Source organism: Dama dama, chromosome 23 (genome assembly GCF_033118175.1).
Source record: "Dama dama isolate Ldn47 chromosome 23, ASM3311817v1, whole genome shotgun sequence".
In the NCBI taxonomy this organism is placed as follows: domain Eukaryota; kingdom Metazoa; phylum Chordata; class Mammalia; order Artiodactyla; family Cervidae; genus Dama; species Dama dama.
In genome coordinates, this window is record NC_083703.1 from 62,889,366 (window position 1) to 62,914,498 (window position 25,133).

At 47.1% G+C, this 25,133-nt stretch overlaps 2 protein-coding genes across 2 annotated transcripts; both read left to right on the forward strand.

The window, feature by feature from the left end:
* The first annotated feature begins 2,247 nt into the window (after positions 1-2,247).
* On the forward strand, positions 2,248-10,664 carry BPIFA3 (BPI fold containing family A member 3). Its single transcript, XM_061125834.1, has 7 exons — positions 2,248-2,371; positions 6,051-6,201; positions 7,214-7,321; positions 8,191-8,340; positions 9,541-9,625; positions 10,047-10,110; positions 10,630-10,664. The coding sequence occupies exons 1-7, from the start codon at positions 2,248-2,250 to the stop codon at positions 10,662-10,664; spliced, it is 717 nt and encodes a 238-aa protein (XP_060981817.1).
* Positions 10,665-20,141: 9,477 nt separating this feature from the next.
* On the forward strand, positions 20,142-24,959 carry BPIFA1 (BPI fold containing family A member 1). The gene is made up of 7 exons (XM_061125835.1): positions 20,142-20,301; positions 20,452-20,611; positions 22,237-22,344; positions 22,678-22,827; positions 23,670-23,754; positions 24,361-24,424; positions 24,919-24,959. Exons 1-7 carry the CDS (start codon positions 20,142-20,144, stop codon positions 24,957-24,959), a joined length of 768 nt encoding a protein of 255 aa, XP_060981818.1.
* Positions 24,960-25,133: the final 174 nt, after the last annotated feature.

The window sequence follows — 25,133 nt, forward strand, 5'->3', positions numbered from 1 at the left end:
GATCAAATTGACAACATCTGTTGGATCATTGAAAAAGCAAGAGAGTTCCAGAAAAACATCTACTTCTTTATTGATCATGTTAAAGCCTTTGGCTGCGTGGATCACAATAAACTCTGGAAAATTCTTCAAGAAATGGGAATACCAGACCATCTCACCTGCCTCCTGAGAAATCTGTATGCAGGTCAAGAAGCAACAGTTAGAACCAGACATGGAACAACAGACTGGTTCTAAATTGGGAAAGGAGTACATCAAGGCTACATATTCTCACCCTTCTTATTTAACTTATATGCAGAGTACATTATGCAAAATGCTGGACTGGATGAAGCACAAGCTGGAATCAAGATTGCTGAGAGAATTATCAATAACCTCAGATATGCAGATGACACCACCCTTATGGCAGAAAGCGAAGAAGAGCTAAAGAGCCTCTTGATGAAAGTTAAAGAGGAGAGTGAAAAAGTTGGCTTAAAATTCAACATTCAGAAAACTTAGATCACGGCATCTGGTCCCATCACTTCATGGCAAATAAATGGGGAAACAATGGAAACAGTGAGAGACTTTATTTTGGGGGGCTCCAAAATCACTGCAGATGATGACTACAGCCATGACGTTAAAAGACGCTTACTCCTTGGAAGAAAAGCTATGACCAACCTAGACAGCATATTAAAAAACAGAGACATTACTTTACCAACAAAGGTCCATCTAGTCAAAGCTGTGGTCTCTTTTTTTTTTTTTTTTTGATAGTGGAGTGCAGTTTATTACACCGGCGGGCCCAAGGCAGAGTCTCCTCTTAGCCAAGGGCCCCGACCAGCATTTGTGAAAATCTTTTATACCCCATGTGTCCAAACCCACTACCCCAATTCCCTTGAGACTTACATAAACAAAGGAAGGGTAAATACAACTACAATAACCCCATCATTCACGTGTTATGTGTTCAAACAGTCAATAATCAATAAGCCCGCAGTTACATTCCAAATAGTTAATAACTGATAAGCCTGTGCTTACATTCTGATAGATAGTGTCCGGAGGCAGGGGTGATTAGTGTCTGTTCTTCAAGATTCCCCTGCCCAGAGGGGGGTCTTATCCTTCCATTGTCATTCCCACAGGCGCTAAGCACAGAGTTCAGAGTCCACTGGAGAGGTGGCCACGCACGATCAGCACAGACAGGCCTGAGATGGAGTCCAGGCCCTATGAATTCCTTCTTCATTCCCCCCTCTTGATGCTCTTAGTTTCCATAACGAGCATCATTTATTGAGATATATTGTAAAGCTGTGGTCTTTAGAGTAGTCATGTATGGATGTGAGAGTTGGACTATAAAGAAAGCTGAGCACTGAAGAATTGATGCTTTTGAACTGTGGTGTTGGAAAAGACTTTTGAGAATCCCTTGGACTGCAAGGACATCCAACCAGTCCATCCTAAAGGAAACCAGTCCTGAATACTCATTGGGAGGATTGATGCTGAAGCTGAAATTCCAATACTTTGGCCACCTGATGCGAAGAACTGACTCATTGAAAAAGGCCCTGATGCTGGAAAAGATTGAAGGCAGAAGGAGAAGGGGATGACAGAGGATGAGATGGTTGGATAGCATCACCAACTCAATGGACATGAGTTTGAGTAAGCTCCGGGAGTTGGTGATGAACAGGGAAACTTGGGGTGCTACAGTCCCTGGAGTCGCAAAGAGTTGTACACGACTGAGTGACTGGACTAAGTTGAACTGAACAGAGATCACCATTCTCACTATTTCATGTATTCAGTCATTCAGTCATCAATAAACAATCACCAGCACTTAATTTCTAGCAAGCAAGCATGGTGGTAGACATTACAGACGATCCTGCCCTTAGGAAAAATCCTAGTCCAATTGGGAAGCCCGAGATTAGCCATCCTCACCCATTCATTCATTCATTTATTCACTGAAGAGTCACCAACACCCAGCCTGTGCAGAGTCTGGGAGAGGACTCCTGCTGGATGACCCAACAGTGGGCTCTACTGGGTGTCTCCAAGCAACCAGGCTTCCCTCTGGATCCCTGGCCTCACCCCAGTGTTCCACCTGCTGCCCTCACCATGTGAGCAAACCCCGGCGGCAGCTGCCAGAGCCCATCACAACACCTCCCCACAGCATGCTGGAGGCTAACTCTGGTGTCATCTTCCTACCAAAAACCATGAGTCCATTCATCCCGGTGGCCACCCTTGCAGCCATCCACCTGTGTATCAACTGATCTTTCTTGATACCCACAGGTCCCAGAACCCAGGATGCATTCTGTCTGGAGGCTCCTGGTCCTCCTCGGCTTGCTGGCCTTGCCCTCAGCCCTACAAAGGCCACAGCAGCCTGGCCTGGCCAAGACCCACACAGACAGCAAGTCAGCTCTGGCAAGAAGTAAGCTAACCTCGTGCTCTGCCCACTATCACAGGGAGGGTGGGAAGGCATTACCCAGCTAGATGAGCTGGGATCAGTCACTTACCCGCTTTTCTTCCTCTTTTTCATAGACCCGAAGTCCAAAAAAATTGAGGTTGAGTTGATCATATGCCTATTCATAACACATCGTCATTATCAGGCACCATGGCAAGGCCCCTCTTGTGTTTTTTGTTATTTTCCCCTCAATCTCTTATTATTCCCCTCTTCCTTGGCAGGCAATGCAGCATATTTAATATATGTGTTTTTAAATACTCATATCCTTGTAAAACGTAGGTTGGCCATAATGGTTGTTCTGGTTCTTCCATGACATCTTAATGATGTCAATAAATAAGTTGGTGCCAACCCAATAAATAAGACTTCATAAACAAGACTTCTTTTTTTTTTTACTGTTTTTTCTGGACATTGTGCTGTTGACATCTGTTGCTTCATATTAGTGCAGAAAAGTCCATGAAATTTGTCCACTTCACCACCACTTGTCCATTTCCCTAGGGATGATCACTTGAGTTGTCTCTAACTCCCCGCTATTATAAACTGCACAGTGATGAACATTCTCACATGTATTCCTTTTAGAAGCTGTAGGAGAATTTCTCTGGGGTATATCCTAAAGGGAGATGTCTGGGCTCTAAGGAAGATGCAAACTGAATTTAACTAAAGACTGCTAGGTTGCTCTCTAGAATGATTACACCCATTCCAGTAACAAACAAGGATACCTCTGTCCTCATGTTTCCCAACACTGGAGAGAACCCACCTGTATCAGTCTCCTTGGGCTGCCATAGCAAGATACTACAGACTGGGGTGCTTGAACAACAGACATTTATTGTCTCACATCTCTGGAGGCTGGAAGTTCAAGTTGTCAGGATTGGTTTCTGGTGAAACCTCTCTTCCTGGCTTGCAGACAGCCACCTTCTCACTGTGTCCTCACCAAGCCTTTCCTCTGAGTGCACACAGAGAGTGAGTGAGTGAGTGTACTTTGGTGTCTCTTCTTCTTAAAAGGACACCAATCCCAGTGGATTAAGGCCCCACCCTTATGACCTGGTTTAAGCTTAACTCCTCCCTCAAGGCTTCATCTCCAAATACAGTCAAATTGGAGTCTGAGGCTTCAATATGTTCATTTGGGGAGGGGTAAGCAATTCAGTACATAATGTCATCTTTCTAAATGTCTGCTAACCTGTTTTGTTTTGTTGTGTTGTGAGCAATATCTAATTGTTTTAGCTTGACTATCTGATTAGTAGGAATTTTGAGCACCATATCTTTTCTTTTTTTATTTTATTTATTTATTTATGACTGCACTGGGTCTTCATTGCTGTGTGTGGGCTTTCTCTAGTTTCCACAAGTAGGGGCTACTCTTCACTTCAGTGCATGGGCTTCTCATTGCCTTGGCTTCTCTTGTTGCGGAGCACAGGCTCTAGGCATGCAGGCTTCAGTAGTTGCAGCACGTCAGCTCAATAGTTGCAGCTCATGGGCTCTGGAGCATGGACTCGGTAGTCGTGGTGCATAGGCTTAGTTGCCCTGCAGTATATGGGTCCTTAGCCAGTGAATTCTTAACCACTGGACCACCAAGGAGGTCCTGAGCATCACCTCTTAATTTTTTTAGCCATTTTGACTTCTTTGAATTCCCTGTTCTTACCCTTTGCCCATTTTTCTATTTGCTTTGCATTCTTTAAATTCTCTTTGATTTGAGGAGACGTTAATTTATTTGACGTTAGTCCCTTGTCAGTCAGTTAACATTTCTCCCGAACTGTCATCTGTTAACTTTGTCGGTAGATGCTTCATTGAACAGGAATATTTTCAAACTTACATGTAAGATTTTAATCCATTTGGAGGCCATCTTTATGTATATTTATATACGTAAGTTAGAAATTCAACTTCACTTCTCTCCATATGAGTCCATTTTCTCAACTCATCTACTAAATGATTAAGTTTCCAAACATGTGGATTCCCTTTTAAGTTCTGTGTTCTGTTTCCATACCAAGAACATAGTATTTTAAATACTATGCCATTTCATCTGATAGAACTTTCTTCTTCCAAATGAATTTTTAGACTGGGTTTAGTTCATTGAAAAAGAAAAAGTAATCTTCTGGAAATTTGATTAGGATTTCATTGAATTTGTTAATGAATTTAATGATATTTTTGCAATATTACATTATCCAATTACAAATTTAGTATACCTTTTCATTTATTCAGATTTTATTTTATAACCTTTAATAGAATTTTAAATTTCAGTAAATGTCTTGAGCATGCTTTGTAAAATTGATTCCTAGAGATTTTGTGAGTTTTGTTGCCTCAGTAAATATTGCCTGATTTTCCTTTATATTTTCTAGTTGGTATTGCTGGTACAGATGAGAGGAAAGTTGTTGATTTTTGAAAATTAATCTGCTACCCCAAAGTCTTATGGTTTATTAGTTCTAGTAATTTTTCTTATTTATTTTGTTCAATTTTCTGTCTAGAGTATTACATCATCTGTAAATAGTGGCAGTCTTTTCTATTTTCTTCTAAACCTTATAGTTCTTGTGCCTTTTTCTTATTTTGCAGTATAGCCAAGGTCTCCTATAGGGATGGGAATATATCTAGAGTTCTTCACTAAGTATATTTTCTATAGGTTTTTGGAATATAGTTTTTATTTTGTTAAAGAAGTCCCCTTATATTCCTAGTTTCCTAAATGTTTCTTAATCATAAATCCATATTAGCCTTTAACAAGTGCTTGTCTGCATCTAAAAATTATCATTTTTACATCTATTATGTTAATATGATAAATTATATTAACAGATTTTCTTATGTTAAACCCATCTTAGCATTTCTGAAATAAATATTATATTTTATAATGTATGATAATTATATCTTTACAAGCTACTATTTTATAATGTATTTTTGTAATATACTATAATGTATCTATAATGTATCAAACTAAAATTTATATTTTGTAGTGTCATGTGATATTTTTATAATGTACTATTAGATTTGTTAGCTAGTCATTTATTTAGGATCTCAGCAAATTTTTCATATATAAAATTGATACATAACTTCCCTTGTACTGTTCTTTTTTTCTAATTTTTTTATTTTTAATTGGAGGATAATTGCTTTGCAGTGTTGTGTTGGTTTCTTCTGTACGACAACCTGAATCAGCTCTAAGTATACCTGTGTTCCTTCCCTCTTGAGCCGCCCTCACACCACTCCATCCCACCACTCTAGGTCATCAGTCTTGTACTGTTCTTGAAGCAAGTTGTACTAGCCTCATAAAATGAATTTTGCATCTTCTTCTTTTTCCATTTACTTTCATAATTACCTTTTTATAAAGTTGGGTAAGAGTCTTCCATGAAACCAGGGACTCTTTGTGACCCATGGACGGTAGCCCACCAGGCTCCTCTGTCCATGGAATTCTCCGGGCACAAGTACTGGATACTGGAATGGGTTGCATTTCCTACTCCAGGGGATCTTCCTCCAGGGATCAAACCTGGGTCTCCTGCATTGCAGGCAGATTTCTTTACCATCTGAGCCACCAGGGAAGCCCCCCAGTAGATCACTCGGCAAGAAGTGGGTGCTGCAGCCTGCAATCTGGGCCTCCTGGCTCCAACACCCGCCCCCCCCCCCCCACCTTTACCAGGACATCATGCAATGTCACTGGTGCCATGTCCATTTCCAGTTATTGCCCAGGGCCTCATGAAGCACGATACAGAGGGCCGAATCCAGAACATTCACCTCCTGGACAGTCTGAATGCCTCTGGGCAGATGGCCCCGGGGATGGTGGGCTGGCTAATCGGCAGCATGAGCCTTCATCGCGATCAAGAAAGCAGGTGAGATCCTGAACACCATCCCTGGCCCTGGGATTCCTTAAAAGGCTCTGGGTCAGAGGGCAGAGTTGAGGGCATGGAGGTACAAGCCCTGTGAAGAAGGAAGGAGGGAAGATGAGTTGGGGGTGGTCACTGGGGAAGGCAGCACAGCATAGTCATTAAAGGCAGAGGTTTCGGGAGCAAAAGTGTCCTCATTTACATCCTGGCACTCCCACCAACTTTGGGGAAATTGCTGGACCACTCTGATCTCATCTATGACATATGTACCCAGAGCACAGTCCAGATAACATCTGGGGTGCCATAGGAACCAAGGGTTAGAGTCAGACATTTGAACCCCACTTTATTGCTTAAAAGCTGTGTGACCCTGGGCAAGGCATTTGAGCTCCCCAAGCTTCAGCCTTGAGTCCCATCAGTGAAATGGGCATAATGACCCCTGCCTCCTGGGGTTGTTAGGGGCTTTCCCCACAGCACTCATAGCCACTGCATAGCCACTAATTAAACAACTGCATAGCCGTTGGTATAATTAGTCTCGCAGAACTGGGCCTGTCCTTCACTTCCACTTGCCCTGCTTCCTCTCAATGGATGAAGGTCTCAAAGCTACTCAACTGTAACACCTGCTGTGCCTTTGACCTGCCTTGTCTGTGATCTGAATCCCTCATTCCCTCCACTTTAATGAGCGCCAGTGCTCATCACCTTGATGTATGAGGCCACAATCACTTCCCTTCATTCATTCCTTTAAGAGTCATCCTCTGAGAGTATTAGGCTGGCTCTGAGAACAAGCCCAGTGGCTGGGTCTGCAGTTGGCTGTGGATTTCACGAGACGACTGTATGGAGCTATTAGGGGCGCTTGGGGTCAGCTTGCAGCCCAGGACTCCTACTGGGAGCTCTTGCCTGCAGAACATCTGTAAAAGGATCTGACTCCAAACCCAACTGCCAGCCTTGTCTGTCAACCCAAAGTCTTGAGATTTGAGGTCCTTCAGCATTGGTGGGGGCCTTTTTCTCCTTCCTTGTGTAGTGCCAACATTACCAACGCTCAGCTGGACTATGGTGGGATCCGGATGTCTTTCCATAAGGAGTGGCTCACAGCAAACATCTCACTTGGATTTGACATTGACTTGAGACTGTGAGTCATACAGAAGCAGGGTCTAAACGGCACTGCTCCTCTTCATTGGGAACCCGGGAGTGGAGGCAGGCAGATTTTGGCCATTTGGGGAACCCAGGTCTTTCTGCCCCAACCTGGTTTCAAATCCTGGTTTCCAAACTCACTTGCTGTGTAACCTCAGGCAAGTCACTTCACCTCTCTGAGCCTTGGTTTCTTCAGCTGAAATGTAGATGGTGATCACTGATAAGTGGAGACAGGTCGTTTGCTCATTTAAACTTACATGAGTTCCCTACAACGCCCTTTAAAAAGAGAAACACTTTAATGATCTCAACACCCTTCCCTCTGCCTGTTTATCCTTTAACATTTGCTGCTCCCAAGGAAATGGAGGGCTCCACTAAATGGTAAAGATTTTTAGAATAAAATTAAATCTCTATTTTTTAATTTCCAGAGGCCCCCTCCCAGAAAGTGTTAGTCACTCAGTCGTGTCTGACTCTTTGCCACGTCACAGACTGTAGCCTGTCAGGCTCCTCTGTCGATGGGATTTCCCAGGCAAGAATACTGGAGTGGGTTGCCATTCCTTTCTCCAGGGGATCTTCCCAACGCAGGAATTGAACCCGGGGCTCTTGGCTTGCGGGCAGATTATTTTACCATCTGAGCAACCAGGGAAGCCCAAAGGCCCCCTAATCTCGTCTATTTAAAGGATTTTTGGAAGCCACTCAGGCTAGTAACATTTTTCTCCTTAATCACTGACAACAAAATTTAACATCCAGGCACCATGGAGCCTCATTGGGCTGGTTTGGCAAAAAAGCCACTCTCCATGTTGGCTGCTTTCTCCTCCTACTCTTTCTCTGTCTCCTGCCCTTCCCCCTCCTCTTCTCTCTCATCCCCAGGCCCTTCAATAACCACATCATAAAGACACACGAACGCATGAACCTCTCTGTGGAGTTCTGGCTGGAGAAAGATGAGTTTGGCCGGAGGGATCTGGTGATAGGCAAATGCCACGTGGAGCCCAGGAGTGTCCACACGACCTTCCTCACTGAGTAAGATCCCAGCCACCCCCTACCAGGGCTGGGCGCCTTCCCAACCGGCACTGGCTTTGGTCTCGTGTCTCCACCACCTCCTGGAAAACCCCTAGACTGATCTCACCCTTTCCCCCAGATCTCTTCCTCCTCTTGCATTCCCATCCCGGGGATGGCCCTGCCACCTGCCCAGAAGCCAGCCTCTTCCTCCCCCTCCCCACAGGCCATCTTCACCAGGTCCCATCAGTGACCACCTGGCAACCCTCACCCGCCCCCTGTCTCTCCATCCCCACACCCACTGGCCAGGCTCATAGTCCACTTTCTGAACCTCCTCCGGCTTTCCCTGACTCAGACCTCACTGCCTTCACTCCGTTCTCCCCCTGCAGCAGGGGGATTTTCTGGTCTTCATTCTCCGCCTGCCCAGAAATACGGTCTTGTTCTTCACCGCCACCTCTGCTTCAAACCCTCCAGTGGTTCTCCAACACCTTCTGGATAGAGAGCAAACTCCTGGATGTCCCTCAAGGCCCTACTTGTCCTTTCCCACGCCGCACTCTGCAGCCCTTTGCCCTCGAGCCTCTCTGAGGACTCCCTCCATCAGTATGATATATTTTCATGCCACTGTGCCTTCGTACATGCTGGTCCTTAGGCCTACGCTCCCCTCCCTTCTCCTTTAAAGCTCCTCCTCATCACTCAGCCAGTCGACAGATACTTGATGAGAACCTACTATGTGATAGACATGGTGCGCTTAATGCTAGGGATACAGTAGTGAACAAGATAGAAAAAAACAGATCTAAATGAAGATCTGCAGGCTGGCTGACCAAGTGAGTGAATCCCAACAGACTATGAGTCCCTCAAGGGCAAGATCTGTGTCTGATTTCTCTCCATAATTCCAGATGGCTGAAAGTAACTAGGTCCTCAGAGTATGTCTGTTCATTTATTCATCAGATATTCACTGAATGCCTAGATCATGCCAGACATCCATGAAGAGGACTGTGGGGTGTGGCTACTGACCTGGTTCTAATCTAATCAGCGCTGAACTAGCTGTGTGACCTTGGGCAAGGCACATCACTTCGCCCTTTGATCATTGCTTACAGTGACACCTCTCATGTAGAGCTGGCTGAGGAGTCAATGGTTGTGTGAGATGTTCTCCACACACAGCCCCTGACATTAGTGTTTCCTGTATTTATCTGTTCTGTGCGATATACCCATCTCTCTTTCTAGAGCTATCCCACCAAAGGTGAATCCTTTTCTCCGCAACTTCAGAGACAACCTAGAAAAAGTTATCCCACATCTGATAGAAAGTCAGGTAAGTTTGAGAAAAAGGGTTTTCACCTTGGGCATCCTTGAGTCTGTGAGTCAGGGCATATATATTGGCATTTCATTGAAGAAATGGGTCTTTAGAACCTGGGAAATCTCCATTAAAATGTTCAGTTTTGCCATCTACTGGCTGTGTCCTTAGGCAAGTGACTTAGCCTCCCTGAACCTCAGTTTCCCCATCTGTAACATGGGAACCATCACACTCTCTATTTCACGGAAAGTCACAGAGATTCAGGGGGACAAAGCAGAGTAATGTGGTGCATGGCTCCTGGCAAATAGTTGGCACTCAATACAGGGGAGCCACTCTTGCCATGATTCCTTGTTGAAATCCCATGGCTCCCAGCCACAGGCCCTCCAGCTTTCTTCTTCCAGTCCCTGGTCTGACCCTTCTTTCTGTCCTGGTGGCCCAGGTGTGTCCTCTGATTGACGAGATACTCAGGCAGCTGGATGTGAAACTGTTGAAAAGCCTCATGGGTAAGTGAGCACCTGTGTCCGTTTGGCGGGGAGGACTGAAGATGGGCAAATGGACAAGAGAGCTGCCCCTGCTTCAGCTCCCATGGAGGCCTTCTGATGGGTGTCTGAATGTGCTCCGAGGACACTCGGAGGTGAATGTGTGACCATGACCATCACTGTCCCCAAGTGAGGTGGGACAGTGGAGGGCACCCTTACCTATCAGGCTGTACCCCATCAAACCTCCAGGTCACCAGAGCTGGCCCAAGATCTCCACTCAATCTTTAGGGAGCACTGACCCACCTACCTGAGCCCACCTGAGCCCCAGTTGCAGATAAACAGATAAAGTCCCTGCCTTCAGGGAACTCACTGTGAATGGAAGACACAAGAAGTGAATAATTAGATATAGTTTGAAGAGCTTCAATGCAAATGTTCCCAGCACTGGGCCTTGGTCAGCATGGAAGGATGAGAGACCCCTTCAGTGTGGACCTGGAGAGTGGGGGGCAGACACTTGGTGACTGATTCTGCCTCTTCTCCTTACAGAACAGGATATTGCTTATGAACTCAACCAACTTTGAGTCCAGCCAACCTTCCATGAACTAGACTTGAGTGCCCTCCAGCAGCCACTGATGATTAGAGGGAAATAACACACTTGGAGACCTTAAGTCTCCCTTACAGTGGGGCTTCTGATGCCCCAAAAACTTGTACCACAGGTTCTATGGACATCCTGTCCTCTTCCATAATAAATTCTAACTCTGAAGAGTGCAAAGGCCTCCTGAGTAGGTCCTGAGGTTTGGGTTCCAGAAGTCAGACCTGATGAAGATCCGTCCCGAGACTGGATATACCTGGGTTTGCTCATCAACCCAGAAATGACACAGAAAACATCATTTCTTATCCTGTAATTGGCAGCCAGTAGCCCCTATCCGTGAATCTGCTCATCAGTGCAGGGAGGGTCCTGTTGAGATTTCCCATCCTCTCATCCATTCAACCCACGTTTATGGGTTCCCTGGTTTATGGGCACCTGGCTTCCCTGGTGGCTCAGATGGTAAAGATTCTGCCTGCAATGCAAGAGACCTGGATTTGATCCCTGGGTTGGGAAGATCCCCTGGAGAAGGAAACATCAACCCACTCCAGTATTCTTGCCTGGAGAATTCCACTGACAGAGGAGCCTGGAGGGCTACAGTCCAGGGGGTTGCAGAGAGCTGGACATGACTGAGCGACTAACACTTTCACTTTATTGAGCATCTAATATGTGCCAACCACTCTGCTGGACTCCAAGGGAGTGAAGAATGGTGACAGAGTGGTAAAGTAGAAACACTTGCACCAAACAGATCTGAGTTCAAGTTCTATTCCACCCAATAAGAAGTTCCATGATGAGCATATGGACATGTGCATCAGGGTAGCCAGTGACCACACACACCCTCCACCCGCCCCCAGCATAGACCTGGCACATTTACTGATGATTAGATGATGGGTGAGTCCTGGCCTTAGGACTCCCTGGCTGTGTCAGGGACAAGGCACTTCACCTTTTGGTCTTCCTCCCCTGCAGAAAGGGGATAGAGATCTTGCAGGACATGGAGCAACAGGAGCCAGCACACTGCTGGAGGGAGGTGAGTCATAACACCACTTTATAAAACTAGGTGGCAGCATCTCCAGAAGGGCAACATATTCCTCCCTCTGACCCAAAATCCCGCCCCTAAGTACAGAAATATGTGTCTGTGGACACCATAAGACCTGTCCAAGATTGCTCGTGGCAGCCATAGTCCTAAGAGCCCCAAAGTGAAAACTCCCTAAGCGCACATCAAAAAAAAATGGATAAATACAGTGGACAGATAAATAGCTTGTGGGATGGTCACCAGCAGAATGCTCTACAGTAAAGAGAATGACCTGCACTCACTCTACTGCATGGATGAATCTCATACACCTAATAAAGCCAGGCTCCAAAACACAGATCTCCCATCTATGTGAAGCTCAAACGCAACAGACCTAATCCATGCGGTCAGCAGTCAAGAAGGTGTTATGCTCAGGGAGATGCTTAGTGACTGGAACTAGAGGGAGGGGCTCTGCAGGGCTGACGCCATTCTGTTTCTTGATCTGGGTGCTGATTACAGGGAAGGTGTTCAGTTTGTGAAAGTTCATTGAGCTCTTCACTTATGTGCGTTTTTCCCACTGGTGTTATACTTTAACCAAAAATTTTTATTTTGAAAATAAAAACTATTTACCCTGCAGGATAGCACAAAAGCAGTTGCAGTATGATTAGCATGTGCTAGGTCCATGGGAAGTGCTTATTAAAAATCCTTTAATTCGTTGTTAATAAGTTGATTAATGACTATTCAATTCTTTTTTTTTTTTTTAAGTTGCAATGTGAGAACTCTTAGTTGCAGCATGTGGGACCTAGTTCCTTAATCAGGGATCGAACATGGGTCCCCCACATTGGGAGCTCAGAGTCTTAGCCACTGGGACCACCAGAGAAGTCCCTCAGTTCTTAAATATAGATTCCTGTCCTCCTCCACCCAAGCCAAGGAAGAGCATACTGAGAAATAAAGAGGAAATAACACACACAAAATTAATAGCAGTAACACACACATTTAAAGACTCAGCATATGCCAAGCTTGGTGCTCAGAGCTTGCATCCAGCATCTCATTAAATCCTCACAGAAACCGCATGAAGTTCAAAACTGCTATCCTATTCAAAACTGCTATCCTCACACAGCCAGGAAATGACCAAGCCAACCGCACTCAAGCAGCCAGACTCCAGAGCCCCCAACTTTGACCACTGTGGACCCCGCACTTCAGTCTTCCCTCCCAACATCCCTGCACCCATCTACACACCCCCTACACTTAGGGGAAAATGATGAAATATTCATTCAGCTTGACTGACAAGCTCAAACAAGGAGGAGTCAACAGCTCAGAGATGAGAATGGGGCAAGCGATACTCATGTCTCCATCTTTCAACTCAGACTCCCTAATCCAAAATGCCTCACTGGGGATTTGCAACCCTAAACGCCCATGTTCACACAAAAGATTCCCCTTGACAGCCTTGAGTTTACGGGATTTTCCTGCTCATGATCCAAAGAGCAAACACAGGAGGGCTGAACCTCAACCTCCGGCAAGGTTGCCTGGTCCCTCGGTGAAAGCAGCTTTTGTCCGCCTTTCTTCTGACCCCTGCCGGGAGTGCCTTTCTCAAGAGCCCTTCTCGAGTTTCTTGAATTCTGGTGGGTTTTTTTGTTTTGTTTTGTTTTGTTTTGTTTTGTTTTCATTTTAAGGTTCACAGAGCTGTGGACTCATCATGTTTTCTCCTGGAGGAGCTTGGTGCACAATGGATCTCTAATATGATACTGGGGCCTGCGGTAGTGGGTAATTGAAGCAGAAATTCAGCCCCAAATACTCAGATGCTTGCTCCAGACCCTGCCCCCCTGTACTTGTAACAACTTCCTCTCACTTCCATATAGAGTTCTGGCTCCCAGGGGACAAAGCTAGCATCCCACACCCAAGTTCTGGACAGCAGACCTTGCACAATTGAAAAAAAAATGAACTCTGCCCTTTAAAAAGGGATCTCTTGATTCACAAAACAATGCCAGTAAAGACTCCCCAACACAATCACAGTCTGATATGTAGGATGAAAAGGGCACAACCTCCAGTTTGTGAGAAACACAATGAGGAGGCACTGGCATCGCCAACGTGGAAAACACTGTCTTGAAATGTTAGTTGGGTGTCCGTCTACACTTCTTGATGCCTCATGACCCTTGTCCTGCTCGGGGCAGGGAAACCAGCCACACCAGTGCGGCCGGGAAGGGCAACTTCAGCAGAAGCTGAGAGAAGGCTCTTGAGTCTTGAAGCCTGGGTCTCTGACAAAGCATCAGTGACAAAGAACAGACGAGTGGTTGCCAGTTGCAGGGGCGGGAGGGAGTCGGGAAGAGGGAAGGAGTGACTCTGAAAGGGCGTCATGAGTGTATTTGGGGGGTGATGGAAATGTTCTGTAGTAACCTGATCATTATTGTGGCTACATAAGACTATTCATGTGTTAAAACTCATTGAATTATACACCCCCCCCCAAAGTCAATTTTACTGTAGGTTGATTCTTTTTTAAGCCTGAGTTTTTCTATTTCAAAATGTGGGACATAGGAGAATAGCATGTATATGACTGTATTATAGTATAGTCTAATGCTATACATTAAGAATAGCATGTATATGGCTAATCGAAGGAAGGTCCTGCCCCCCAGACTAGAAAATCTCCCCTGTTGGTGTAGTGTGTGAGTCCAAGAGAAACTGAAGAGAACATAGTTGTAGTGGGTTCTGAGAAGTGTCTCCCGCTTCTCCCCAGGCAAACCTTGGCGTGAGAGGAGGGCCAGCAGAAACCCCAGGTCAATGTGGGGGATTCCAGAATGGGTAGGATCTGTGTCCATGTTCCCTTCCAGAGCCAGGAAAGATGGCAGGACCCCAAGGAAAGAAGGTCAACTGGAAGGTCATAGTCCAGACAGATGGGCTAAGGTAGCCCCCCAGGGTCCTGCCTAAGGCCCAAGGAATTGCGACACAGAACACTTTTGGGTGTCCAGGAAGAGAGTAAAAAGTAAAGGTTAAATTTGAAAGGATGGAACTTCCCTGATGTTCCAGTGGTTAAGAACCCACCTGCTAATGCAGGGAATGCAGGTTTAACACCTAGTCAGGAAACTAAGATCCCACATACCACGGAGCGACTAAGCCTGCCTGCAGCAACGACTGAGCCGATACCTGGCAATGAAAGATCCCACAGGCTTCAACCAAGACCCAGTGCAGACAAATAAGAGGGAAGGAATGGGGTGGGGGTGGGAGGGAGGTTCAGGAGAGAGGGGACGTAAGTTTACCAGTGGTTGATTCATGTTGTTTTATGGCAGAAAATAGCACAACACTGTAAAGCGGTTATCCTCTGATTAAAAATAAAAGAGAAAATATAATTTAAAAAGTTAATTTGAAGGGGCTTTTAAGATGGAAGGGAAACACAGCATCTAAGCATCAAGGAACAAAATGGTATGTGGCTGTCTCTACATTTTCAGTCAAAACAAGGACAGGGCATCCTCCTTCAGATGCCCTGGCACAAGTAAAGCCCATGGAACAGAAATAAAATGCCAGGGCGGGGAGTGGGGACAGTTCTGTTATTCAGCAAAATGATACTTGAAATATTAAAATCTACATACATTAGGGGAAAAAAAAAAACATGTAGGGAAGTTCCCTGGTTGCCTAGTGGTTAGGATTCAAGGCTGCTATTATGGAGGCCTGGGTTCAATCCCTGGTCAGGGAACCATCCCATATCCCCAGTGGCAAGATGCAGCCAAAATACAATAAATGAATAAATAAAGGGATTATGTATTTAAAAAGAAAACCATGTAGGGACTTAATAATCCACCTTCCAATGCAGGAGACATGGGTTTGACCCCTGGTCTAGGAACCAAGATCCCACATGCCACAGAGCAGCTAAGCTCAAGAGCTGCAACTACTCAGCCTGCACACTCTGGAGCCTGTGCACGACAACTAGAGAATCCACACACTGCAACAAAAGATCCCACATGATGCAACTAAGACTCGGCAAAGCCAAATAAATAAATAAAAAATTTTTTAATGTTTAACTTAAAAAAAAAAGAAAGAAAACTATGTAGACACATGAGCTTATGAACTGAACATAAACCCCCTCCTTAGACATTATCCCCCACAGCCCTGTGAGGTAGATACTTACTTCCCATTTTACAGATGAGGAAACTAAGGTTCAAAGGATTGGAGGGACTTTCCCAGGGTCATAGGGTTTGAACCAGGGTGATATGTGTCCAAGGTCATCCCCTTTCTGCCATAACACAAATATAACTTCCTAGCTTGGCTGTTAGCTGTCCAATAACAAACTTGAATCATTCCTTGACTTATCTGCCTCTGTTTCCCCAAAAGATAGTAACAATGTGACCCAATCCAGAAAAGCTGCACCAAAATAACAAAAAAGGGGACCCCACTGAGGGTGACTGTCAACACACAGGCTGTGGGAACAGTCTAGTGTGTGCTTGAATGGATAACTGAGTCCAAAGCCACAGCCTCCTAGAGGCATCAGCCAGACTCACAGGAAGCAGAAGTAGCTCCTGCGACGGTCTGAAATGAGGGGAGGGCAGCGTGGCTCACTGATTACCAGGGCATCGGACACGGGGGAGAATTCTGATTCCACCACTCACTCGCTGTGTGTTCCTTGGCAATAATCACCCTCTCTGAACTTTAGTCTCCTCTGACATTTGAGGTTCAACAATGTCAACCAATCATGTCAAAGATGAAGTTCATGTATGGAAAGCATCTGGCACACAGTAGGTACTCAATAAATGTGCATTTCCTCCTTCACTCTCTGCTTTTGCTTTTAGGGTGTTTGGTTCCACAGGGCAAGAGCTGCTCTCACTGGACTAAGAGCTGGAACTCCCTGGGCCTCATTTTTTTTCATCTGTACAACAGACTCCAAAGACCCAAGGGGTAGGAACAAATTCCTCATACCCTTCATTTGGGGAAGGGAAGGAAAAAGGGTAAGGGTAGAGAATAGGATGCCACACAATTCCTCAGGCCTGGGAGACCGGGTAGCCTTTTTCAGGTTATACAAGTGGGAACATGATATTCACAGATGGAGGGATGCAAAATGGTCAGAGCACATCCAAGGCATCCTCGTCTTAGCCCAGATTTCAAGAGAAAGGACTGGAGCATGGATGCCTGGGCTTCATGCCCACCGTGAGACTCTGGACGTGTCACCTCACACTCCAAGCCTCAGTTTTCCCCTTCGTAAAATGGACGTATTCATTCCCACCCCACACAGGGCTGTGAGGATTTGTGAAAGGCTGGATGTGAAAAATAGCAATGCTGGGCCTGACATTTAGGCAGAGCTCGGCAAGCCTTAGCTGTTGACACTGTTTTTATTGTGATTATTATCCAGTAGCTTGAGTCCTAATGACACTGACCAGGGTTCTTGGCCTTCCTTAGTCAATAGAAATTGACTAGAGGCCAGACAATAAATTCAGGCAAGGCTTTACTGGGGCACCTGCTAACAGCAGGGGCAAGTGAAAATAAGTAACAGACTCCCTTGCTCCCTCCCGGAGGCGGGGCATGCTGGTTCCTTCTATGGAGTGAGGGTAGGGGGTGTGTCCAGGGGTTGGGCTGGAGGGGGGCTTAGGTGATCTGCCCACCCTTTTGGTGGTGTGGGGTGCGGAGGGTATGTGCAGTACCCTGCTTTTGCTTCAAACCCCCTGGTTTTGGTTCTCAGCCTTTCAGAAGAGGCAGTTGGGTTTTTGGTCTTTTTGTATCTTATTGTCCATAATTTGCCCCAACTGCAGATGCACACAGTTATTTTTAGTCCCTTATAGTTTCTTTGTATCTTGTTACTCAAAGAGACATTTGTCCAGGAGTAAGCAATGCAGCAACTAACCCTGCTGTCATCTTCTCTGTGTGCTTGGGCACCTGTCCCCACTGGGCCTCAGTTTCCACCTCTGCAAAGAAGGAGCAGCAACCCCTCCCTCCAGCGTTCTGTGAAGATGTCTAGCTCCCAGTATGTGACTGTCATGCAATTGAGATTCAGAAGTCAGGAGACCCCCACCCTGAAACCGAGGGGTGCCCCAGATGTAGGGAAATCAGAGACAACTTGATTCTTTTTCTACATTGGATATGAGACTTTGACCACCTGATGCGAAGAGCCAACTCATTGGATAAGACCCTGAAGCTGGGAAAGACTGAAAGCAGGAGGAGGGGACAAGAGAGGATGAGATGGTCAGATGGCATCACCAACTCTATGGACACGAGTTTGAGCAAACTATGAGAGATGGTGAAGGACAGGGAAGCCGGGTGTGCTGCAGACCATGGAGTTGCAAAGAACTGGACACGACTGAGCAACTGAAAAACAATGACAGTGAGACTGGTGGCACTAGTGGTTAAGAACCCACCTGCCAAAGGAGAGGTGAGAAAGGTGGGTTCAATACCTGGGTCAGGAAGATTCCCCTGGAGAAGGAAATGGCGACCTGCTCCAGTATTCTTGCCTGGAGAATCCCAGGGACAGAGGAGCCTGGCGGGCTACAGTCCATGGGGTCGCACAGAGTCAAACACGACTTAGCGAGTAAACAACAGTGAGACTGAGGGTCCCTCCCAGAGCTCCGGCAGCTGCCTCTCCCGGTGTTCCAAACGTAATCTTCAGGCCACCTTGGAGCCAGGGTTCCCAGCCTCAGCCCCACTCACAAAACCATGAAATCTTGAGTAACATCCCCATCTCATTTTTCTGTTTAACTTGTCAATCAAACAGCTTAACGGCCCCACCTACTAATGTGACTGGCAATTATTTACTTTGGAGAGCCCTGAAAGACACCAACAGATTGCCGAATTCTGAATTATCTATAAATCCATCTCTCGATCACTCATTTCCTGATTTCCACACTATAAAAAAGGCTGCCTGCTCAGCAAAGCAAGGAGACCACGACAGCTGCCAGGACCTCTGAGAAGCCAGGTGAGACTTGTGCATTCAACCCTCCCCCACCACCACCACTACTGCCTCGGAGGGCAGAGGTGCTAGCCTCCACACTGTGGCATCACTGGCTGACTGCACTTCAGATCACTCTTTGGGGTCTTCCAAGAGAACCAAGGCTTGCCATTTGGGGGGCAAGGTGATAAGCATCCACTCTGCCTCCCTAAGAGACCATTGACATTGACATCAATGTAGAGACTTTTGGCAGCAGGCTATTTGATGGTGATAGGGAGCACGTGGCTGTAGGTACACTGCTCAAATTCCACGTGAGCTAGGGATCTCTCATGGGCATACTCCTCCTGCCCTAAATCCCAGTCTCTACAGAGTTTTATCTTGAGTTTACCACTGTGCATTGCTCAGTGTACACCCTCACTCCATTGTGCATCCAGACCATCGTCCAGCAACCTCCTACAATCCACCCAATTTTGTACATTTTGGTGCATTTTTCTGGGACCAAGTGTCCTTAGCTTCCATTGGAGTCATAAATGATCTGTTGCTGAAAAGAAATTCAGAGGCCCCAAGCCAAGTTTACCTCCCAAGGAAGCCACAACTGGCTCTTTGGACCAAAAAGCTCTTTAGATTCCTGTGGCAGCAACAATGATGGCTCTTTGGCCAAATTGGCCAGTTGATGGGATTTTGCCTAAAGCAGCCAAGTGTCTCCAGCGTGTGGGAGCCAGCTCCAGCTCTCATCACCTTTACTGACTTCCAAAAAGGCCCTGGAGAAGGATGGTGGCATCTGGGAAGAGGACTGGTGCAAAAGGGAGGCAGGTGTCAAAAGTTGCCCAGGAAGTTCGTCCAGGTCATCTTGAGGGAAAAGAGAAAGACATGGACAAGATAGTTTGTATATTGGCAGGGGTGGAGAGTTGGGGTGGGAGGGACACCTTCCTCCAACTGCAGTTCTGCCATTAGTTTGCTGTTTGACCTTGGGAAAATCACTACCCCTCTCTGGTCCTCTTGTCCTTGTTGAATGAGGACTTTGGATGGTCCCCAGGATTTCCCAGCACTGGTATGAATGAGATGGTAACTATAGCCCTGCCACCTTTGATAGTCTTGTGACTTGCAAGGGCTTCCACAAAGCATCACGGGCTACACGCAGACCAGAGGACTTAAGGAGGATGGTGACAAAGCAGAGGAGCTCCTCAGCCACTAGCACGTTTAAGCCTTTTAATTTGCGTTGTCTCATTCAATACATTGTAAGCAAGCGCAACTGGAAAGTAAATCTGATGGTCACTTAATTTAAACAGAGGCCCCCAGGGCAGAGAGAGCTATCTTTAAATCCTATCCCCAGTGTGTACTTGTGACCTTGGGGAAAGTTACCTAAACTCACTAGACCCCTGTTTCCTCACTGGTATAATGCAGGTGCCGAGTGTCCACATCTTAAGGGTAAAGATGAAGTCAGACACCGAATGTGGAGCACTCAGCCTGACACCTGGCTCAGAGCAAATGCCTTGGCTGTCGCTATTCACTCCCTGGTGTGCTGGGGCGGGGGCAGGCAGTGGATGGGTTCCTCTCTAGTATCTGTGCCACAGTGGTCCTCTCCACAGATACTGAGTGAGAGGATGTTTCAAATCGGGAGCCTCGTCGTCCTCTGTGGGCTGCTGGCCCAGACCACGGCCCTGCTGGAAGCCCTGCCCGTGCCCTTGGACCAGACTCTGCCCTTGGCTTTGACTCCAGCCCTAGCCCCGAAACCCACAGATCTTGCTGGAAGCTTGACAGGTGGTAAGTGAGAGTCTGTGACAACTTCTTCCAGGTGTGTGTGTGCGTGTGTGCTCAATCATCTCATGGTTGGGAAGGGGGCTAAAAGGGGGCAAGGACTGAGGAGCCATAATTGTCAGATCTGACCCCCAAGGACCCCACACCCATTTCTAGCTCTCAGCAACGGCCTGCTCTCTGAGGGTCTGTTGGGCACTCTCGAAAACCTTCCGCTCTTGGACATCCTGAAGACTGGAGGGAACGCTTCCAGTGGCCTGCCGGGGGGCCTGCTTGGGAAAGTGACTTCACTCACCCCTCTCCTGAACAACATCATTGAGTGAGTAGCCCTGAAGCAGGGCCTTGGGCCCCACCAGAGATCTCCCGCTGGAGATCAGCCAGCCCCAGGTAGTGGCCCTGGAGGAGGGAGCCGGGTCATCAGAACATGAGGCCAGGATTCAGGCTGAGACCCCCTCACAGTCTGGCAGGGAGCAGCAGCTCTCCTAAACCAGCAATTGCTCCCAGTCCTGAAGTGCAGCTTGGATCTCCGTCATCATCTATCACCCTCACCATAGTCCTCTGAGGTCAGTTTAATAATCCTCTGAGGTCAGTTTAATAATCCCTAGATTTACAGAAAAGTGGAGGCACAGAAAGGGGTCTGTGCCCACACCACCAGAGTGATTGAAGTGCAGCTTGGATCTCCGTCATCATCTATCACCCTCACCATAGTCCTCTGAGGTCAGTTTAATAATCCCTAGATTTACAGAAAAGTGGAGGCACAGAAAGGGGTCTGTGCCCACACCACCAGAGTGATGCAGAGTGCGGGTGCTAACTCTAACTGACCTAAGTCCAAAGCCAAGGCTTTTTTCCACTCTACCATGATAATTTTGCTCTCTTTATCAGTGAAATCCCTTCTTAAGTTGCTCTCCTCACTAGTGAACACGGTGGCTTTTGATGTAAGCAAGAAAATGTAAGCTATTCTCCTCAGTGACATCGTCATGTGATGTCCGTGGAACAATCCAATTAACAAAGAGCAAGAGTGGAAAGTGAGCTGGCAAGACTGGGTCCTTTACAGAACTGGATCAAATCCATTCCCAGGATTCCTACCCTCCCCAGCCCTCATGCCCCTGCTGCCCAGATGCTTGCCTCTGACTTGAAGACAGACAGATATCCTTGAGTCTGATTTCTGTATCCATCATGTACTTGCTGGGTCACCCGGGGCAAGGCATTCAGTCTCTCTGGGCTTGGTTTTTCCATCTGTAAAATGAAGATTATGGTACCCACAGAGAACTGTCAGGAGGACTGGAGAAGATGTAAATCATCTGACACAGAGGCTAGCTCAGAGAAGAGAAAAGGCCTCAGAGAAGAGGCTTACTTCCACCCTCTCTGTTTTCCCCAGCTTCCTGCTCCTCTATCTTCATGATAAACTTTATTGATTGACCTGCCATTGAAGGACTCAGCAAGATTCATGATCCCTACTCTTAAATGTGAAGGACCTACTTCAGTTGCCCCGACATCATCCTCTCATCCACTTACCCACCCATACATCCACTTGACCATCTGCCCTTCGTCTAACCACTTTCTCTTCCATGCATCTACCCACATATTCATCCACCCACCTGCTCATCAGTCCACAAACTCAGCCAGTATAAAGTAACCCCTTTCTTTGTAAGGCTCTGAGCTGGCGTACAGGATGCAAATATAACCCAGACACAGTTTCTTATCTTGGAAAACCTCATAGACCTGAGGTGAGCAGAGGGATCTGACCCAGCGCAGAGGATGGGAAAAACTGATGTGAGACTCAAAACCCATGTGGCTATTGTTGCAAGACTCCCCTCATATCTCCTCCATCCCACCTCATGGGTAGCTCCACCTCTGAGATGCTCATGGTGGGATTAGATGTGGTTTCTAAGTTTAGGACTAGAGGAGTTAATGTTTCTCACTCCAGTGTTTCTCCCTGGGCAGTTTGAAGATCACTAACCCTCAGCTGCTGGAACTGGGCCTCGTGCAGAGCCCCGATGGCCATCGTCTCTATGTCACCATCCCTCTGGGCATGATCCTCAATGTGAACACGTGAGTGGACTCCAAAGGGGGATGGGGGGATGGCTCACCAAAGGAGACCCTGATGATTTTGAGTGGTAAGAAAGAAAAAAGCTGTTGGGGTCTATCCAAAAGACCTGAGCCTCCAGCTTCAGCTCATTTGCTGCTATGCGGAGCAAGCATAGCACTCTCACTTGGGATACTCACTTGGCAGACTCACTTGGCCTCTTTGAGCCTACTGGGAATTGACAGGAGTACAGTTGTGGGCAAGATAGAATGAGGCAAGACTGGCATATCTGTCCAGAAGAAAACCTCCTCTGCCTTTGGACATGGGAGCTCAGCTACAGCAGACTGTCTCCTTTGCAGGCCCTTGGTGGGGAGTCTGTTGAAGCTGGCTGTGAAGCTAAACATCACCGTGGAACTCTTAGCTGTGACAGATGAGCAGAAGCATGTCCATCTGGTTGTTGGCGACTGCACTCATTCCCCTGGCAGCCTGCAAATCTCCCTGCTTGATGGGTGAGGCCAGAGGGGTGGCTGCTCCTATTGAGACAATAGGATGGAATGATGGTGAATGCTTGGAAAGATGGAACAATGGGAGAACGGGTGAGTGGGAGGGTGGAAGAGTGAGATGATGGATGGATAGATGGACAGATGGATGGACGAATAAGTAAATGGTCACTACCCCTTCTTAGGCCAGGCTGATCAACTTTATGCTGGATTAGGCAACAAGAAATCTGAGTTCAAGCCCCATCTAGCTGAGGGATATGGCAGGAGATGGAGGGCTCCCTGTGTGAACTTGAACAGTTCTTCCCCAGCTTGAGTCTCAGCTTACTCAGATAATTGTAATATGGAGCTATATTGGCATTATTGAGAGAATCCTCAAAAATAATAAATGTGAACATGCTTTGTCCAAGTAAAGAGTAAAATAGCTATGGAGCCCACAAGGGTGATTATTTCAGTTACTCTTGAAAGGGAGAGGGAGGCAGGTATAAAATACAGGAGCCACCCCCATCATGACTAACATTTATTGAACACACATATGTGTGTCCCATGTATCATCTCATTGAATCCTCATGACAACTGCATACTAAGCACTGTTCATTCCTATGTGGATTCTACAAAGCCTGATTGAACACCTACTGTGTGCCGGCACTATGTGTTTGTTCTACATGTACCTAGTGTGTGCACTGCTGTGCGGGGTGTCACTCCCTTTGGATGGGCGCATTGTTATGGATGCACGTGGGTGTGGAGGCACAAGGCCAGGTTCCCTTATCAGTACTGAGACTGCAGTGGGCAGAAACCCAAGCTTCTCCATGCCAGCCCCAGGCCCCTGCACTCTCCATGATTTCCTCTTTCAGATTGGGCCCCCTCCCCATTCAAAGCTTTGTTGACAACCTCACTGGCGTCTTGAATAATGTCCTTCCTGGGCTGGTGCAGGAAAAGGTAAGTGGAGACAGAGTGCGGTCTCCTAGTCTTTGGATCTTAGAGCTTCTCAAGCTAAAAGAAGCCCCTGGGGGAGCTCTTCTGAGTCACTCAGTTTGATAAGTAAATTCCATCCATCAGTCTACTTGTCCATTGGTCCATCTGTCCATGTTTCTTCTTCCCATCCTTCAAAATGTACTGATTGGTTTCTGCTCTGGGCCAGGCACTCTATGTGTCCACACTACAGCTGAAACAGATAGGTTCCTGCCCCAAGAAGCTCCCAGTCCACCCCCACTATGGCTGCAGACAAGGCTCACCCAGCCTATGCTCAGGATCTCCTATGACCAGAACCCACCCCTCCCAGAGCAGTCCGCCCTATTCAGAAACAGACGCCAGATCACAGAGTGAACAACCACTCGCTCTGTGATTGGACACCTCATCCCCGCCTTCAACATCTCCATCTTCCCAGTGTGGACGTGTCAGGGTTCATCTGTGGGATTGCTCAGAATCAGATACTCTCAGACACAGACAAATGATAGAAGATCTCTGCAGAGGACCCATACTCGGGATGCGGCTGCTGCCAGTGTCTCCCAAGGTGCCTAATGCTCCTCTCTGCCCCTGGCTCAGGTGTGCCCCCTGGTCAATGCAGTTCTCAGCCGCTTGGACGTCACTCTGGTACACTCCATTGTCAGTAAGTACCCGCCCTGGGTCGGGAAGATCCCCTGGAGAAGGAAATGGCTACCCACTCTGGTATTCTTGCCTGGGAAATCCCATGGACAGAGAAGCCCAGTGGGCTATGATCCATGGGGTCACAAAAGAGTCAGAAGTGACCCGCTTCCAAGTCCTCTCTCCCCTCTGCAGGAGCAGGGCTTTTCCCCAGGGAGCTCTGTCCCCACACACATGGGACAGCTAGGGCCCTCCAGTCTCAGCTCTCCCCATTTTAGAGTTCTTTTTTGCCTTGAATTATCAGAATCATCTTAAGACATAGACCCTGTCTTCCCACATCAGCCATAACTTAAGAATAGCTGGGCTGGTTGATGAAGGAGGCACAGTCCCCTTCAAGCCCTGCCTGAGCATGGTTGAATCTCAGAGTTCCCATTTCCCAAGCCCCTGAGGACCATGAAGATCCCTGGGCTCCTTCCCTCTGGTCTGTGGTTATTGGCTTTTTTTCCCCCCATTTTCCAGACGCCCTGATCCACGGGCTAGAATTTGTCATCAAGGTCTAAGACTTCCAGGAACGGACCTGGCCTCTGCTGAACCGGTGAGTATTGCTCCATACTCCACAGGATTTGGGGGGTAGTCAGCTGTTCTCCTCCTGGTGAGGGCAGCAGGGGGCTTGGGACAGTGCCATCCAAAGGGAAAGACAAACAGCCATATAGACATACACCAAGATGCAGAGA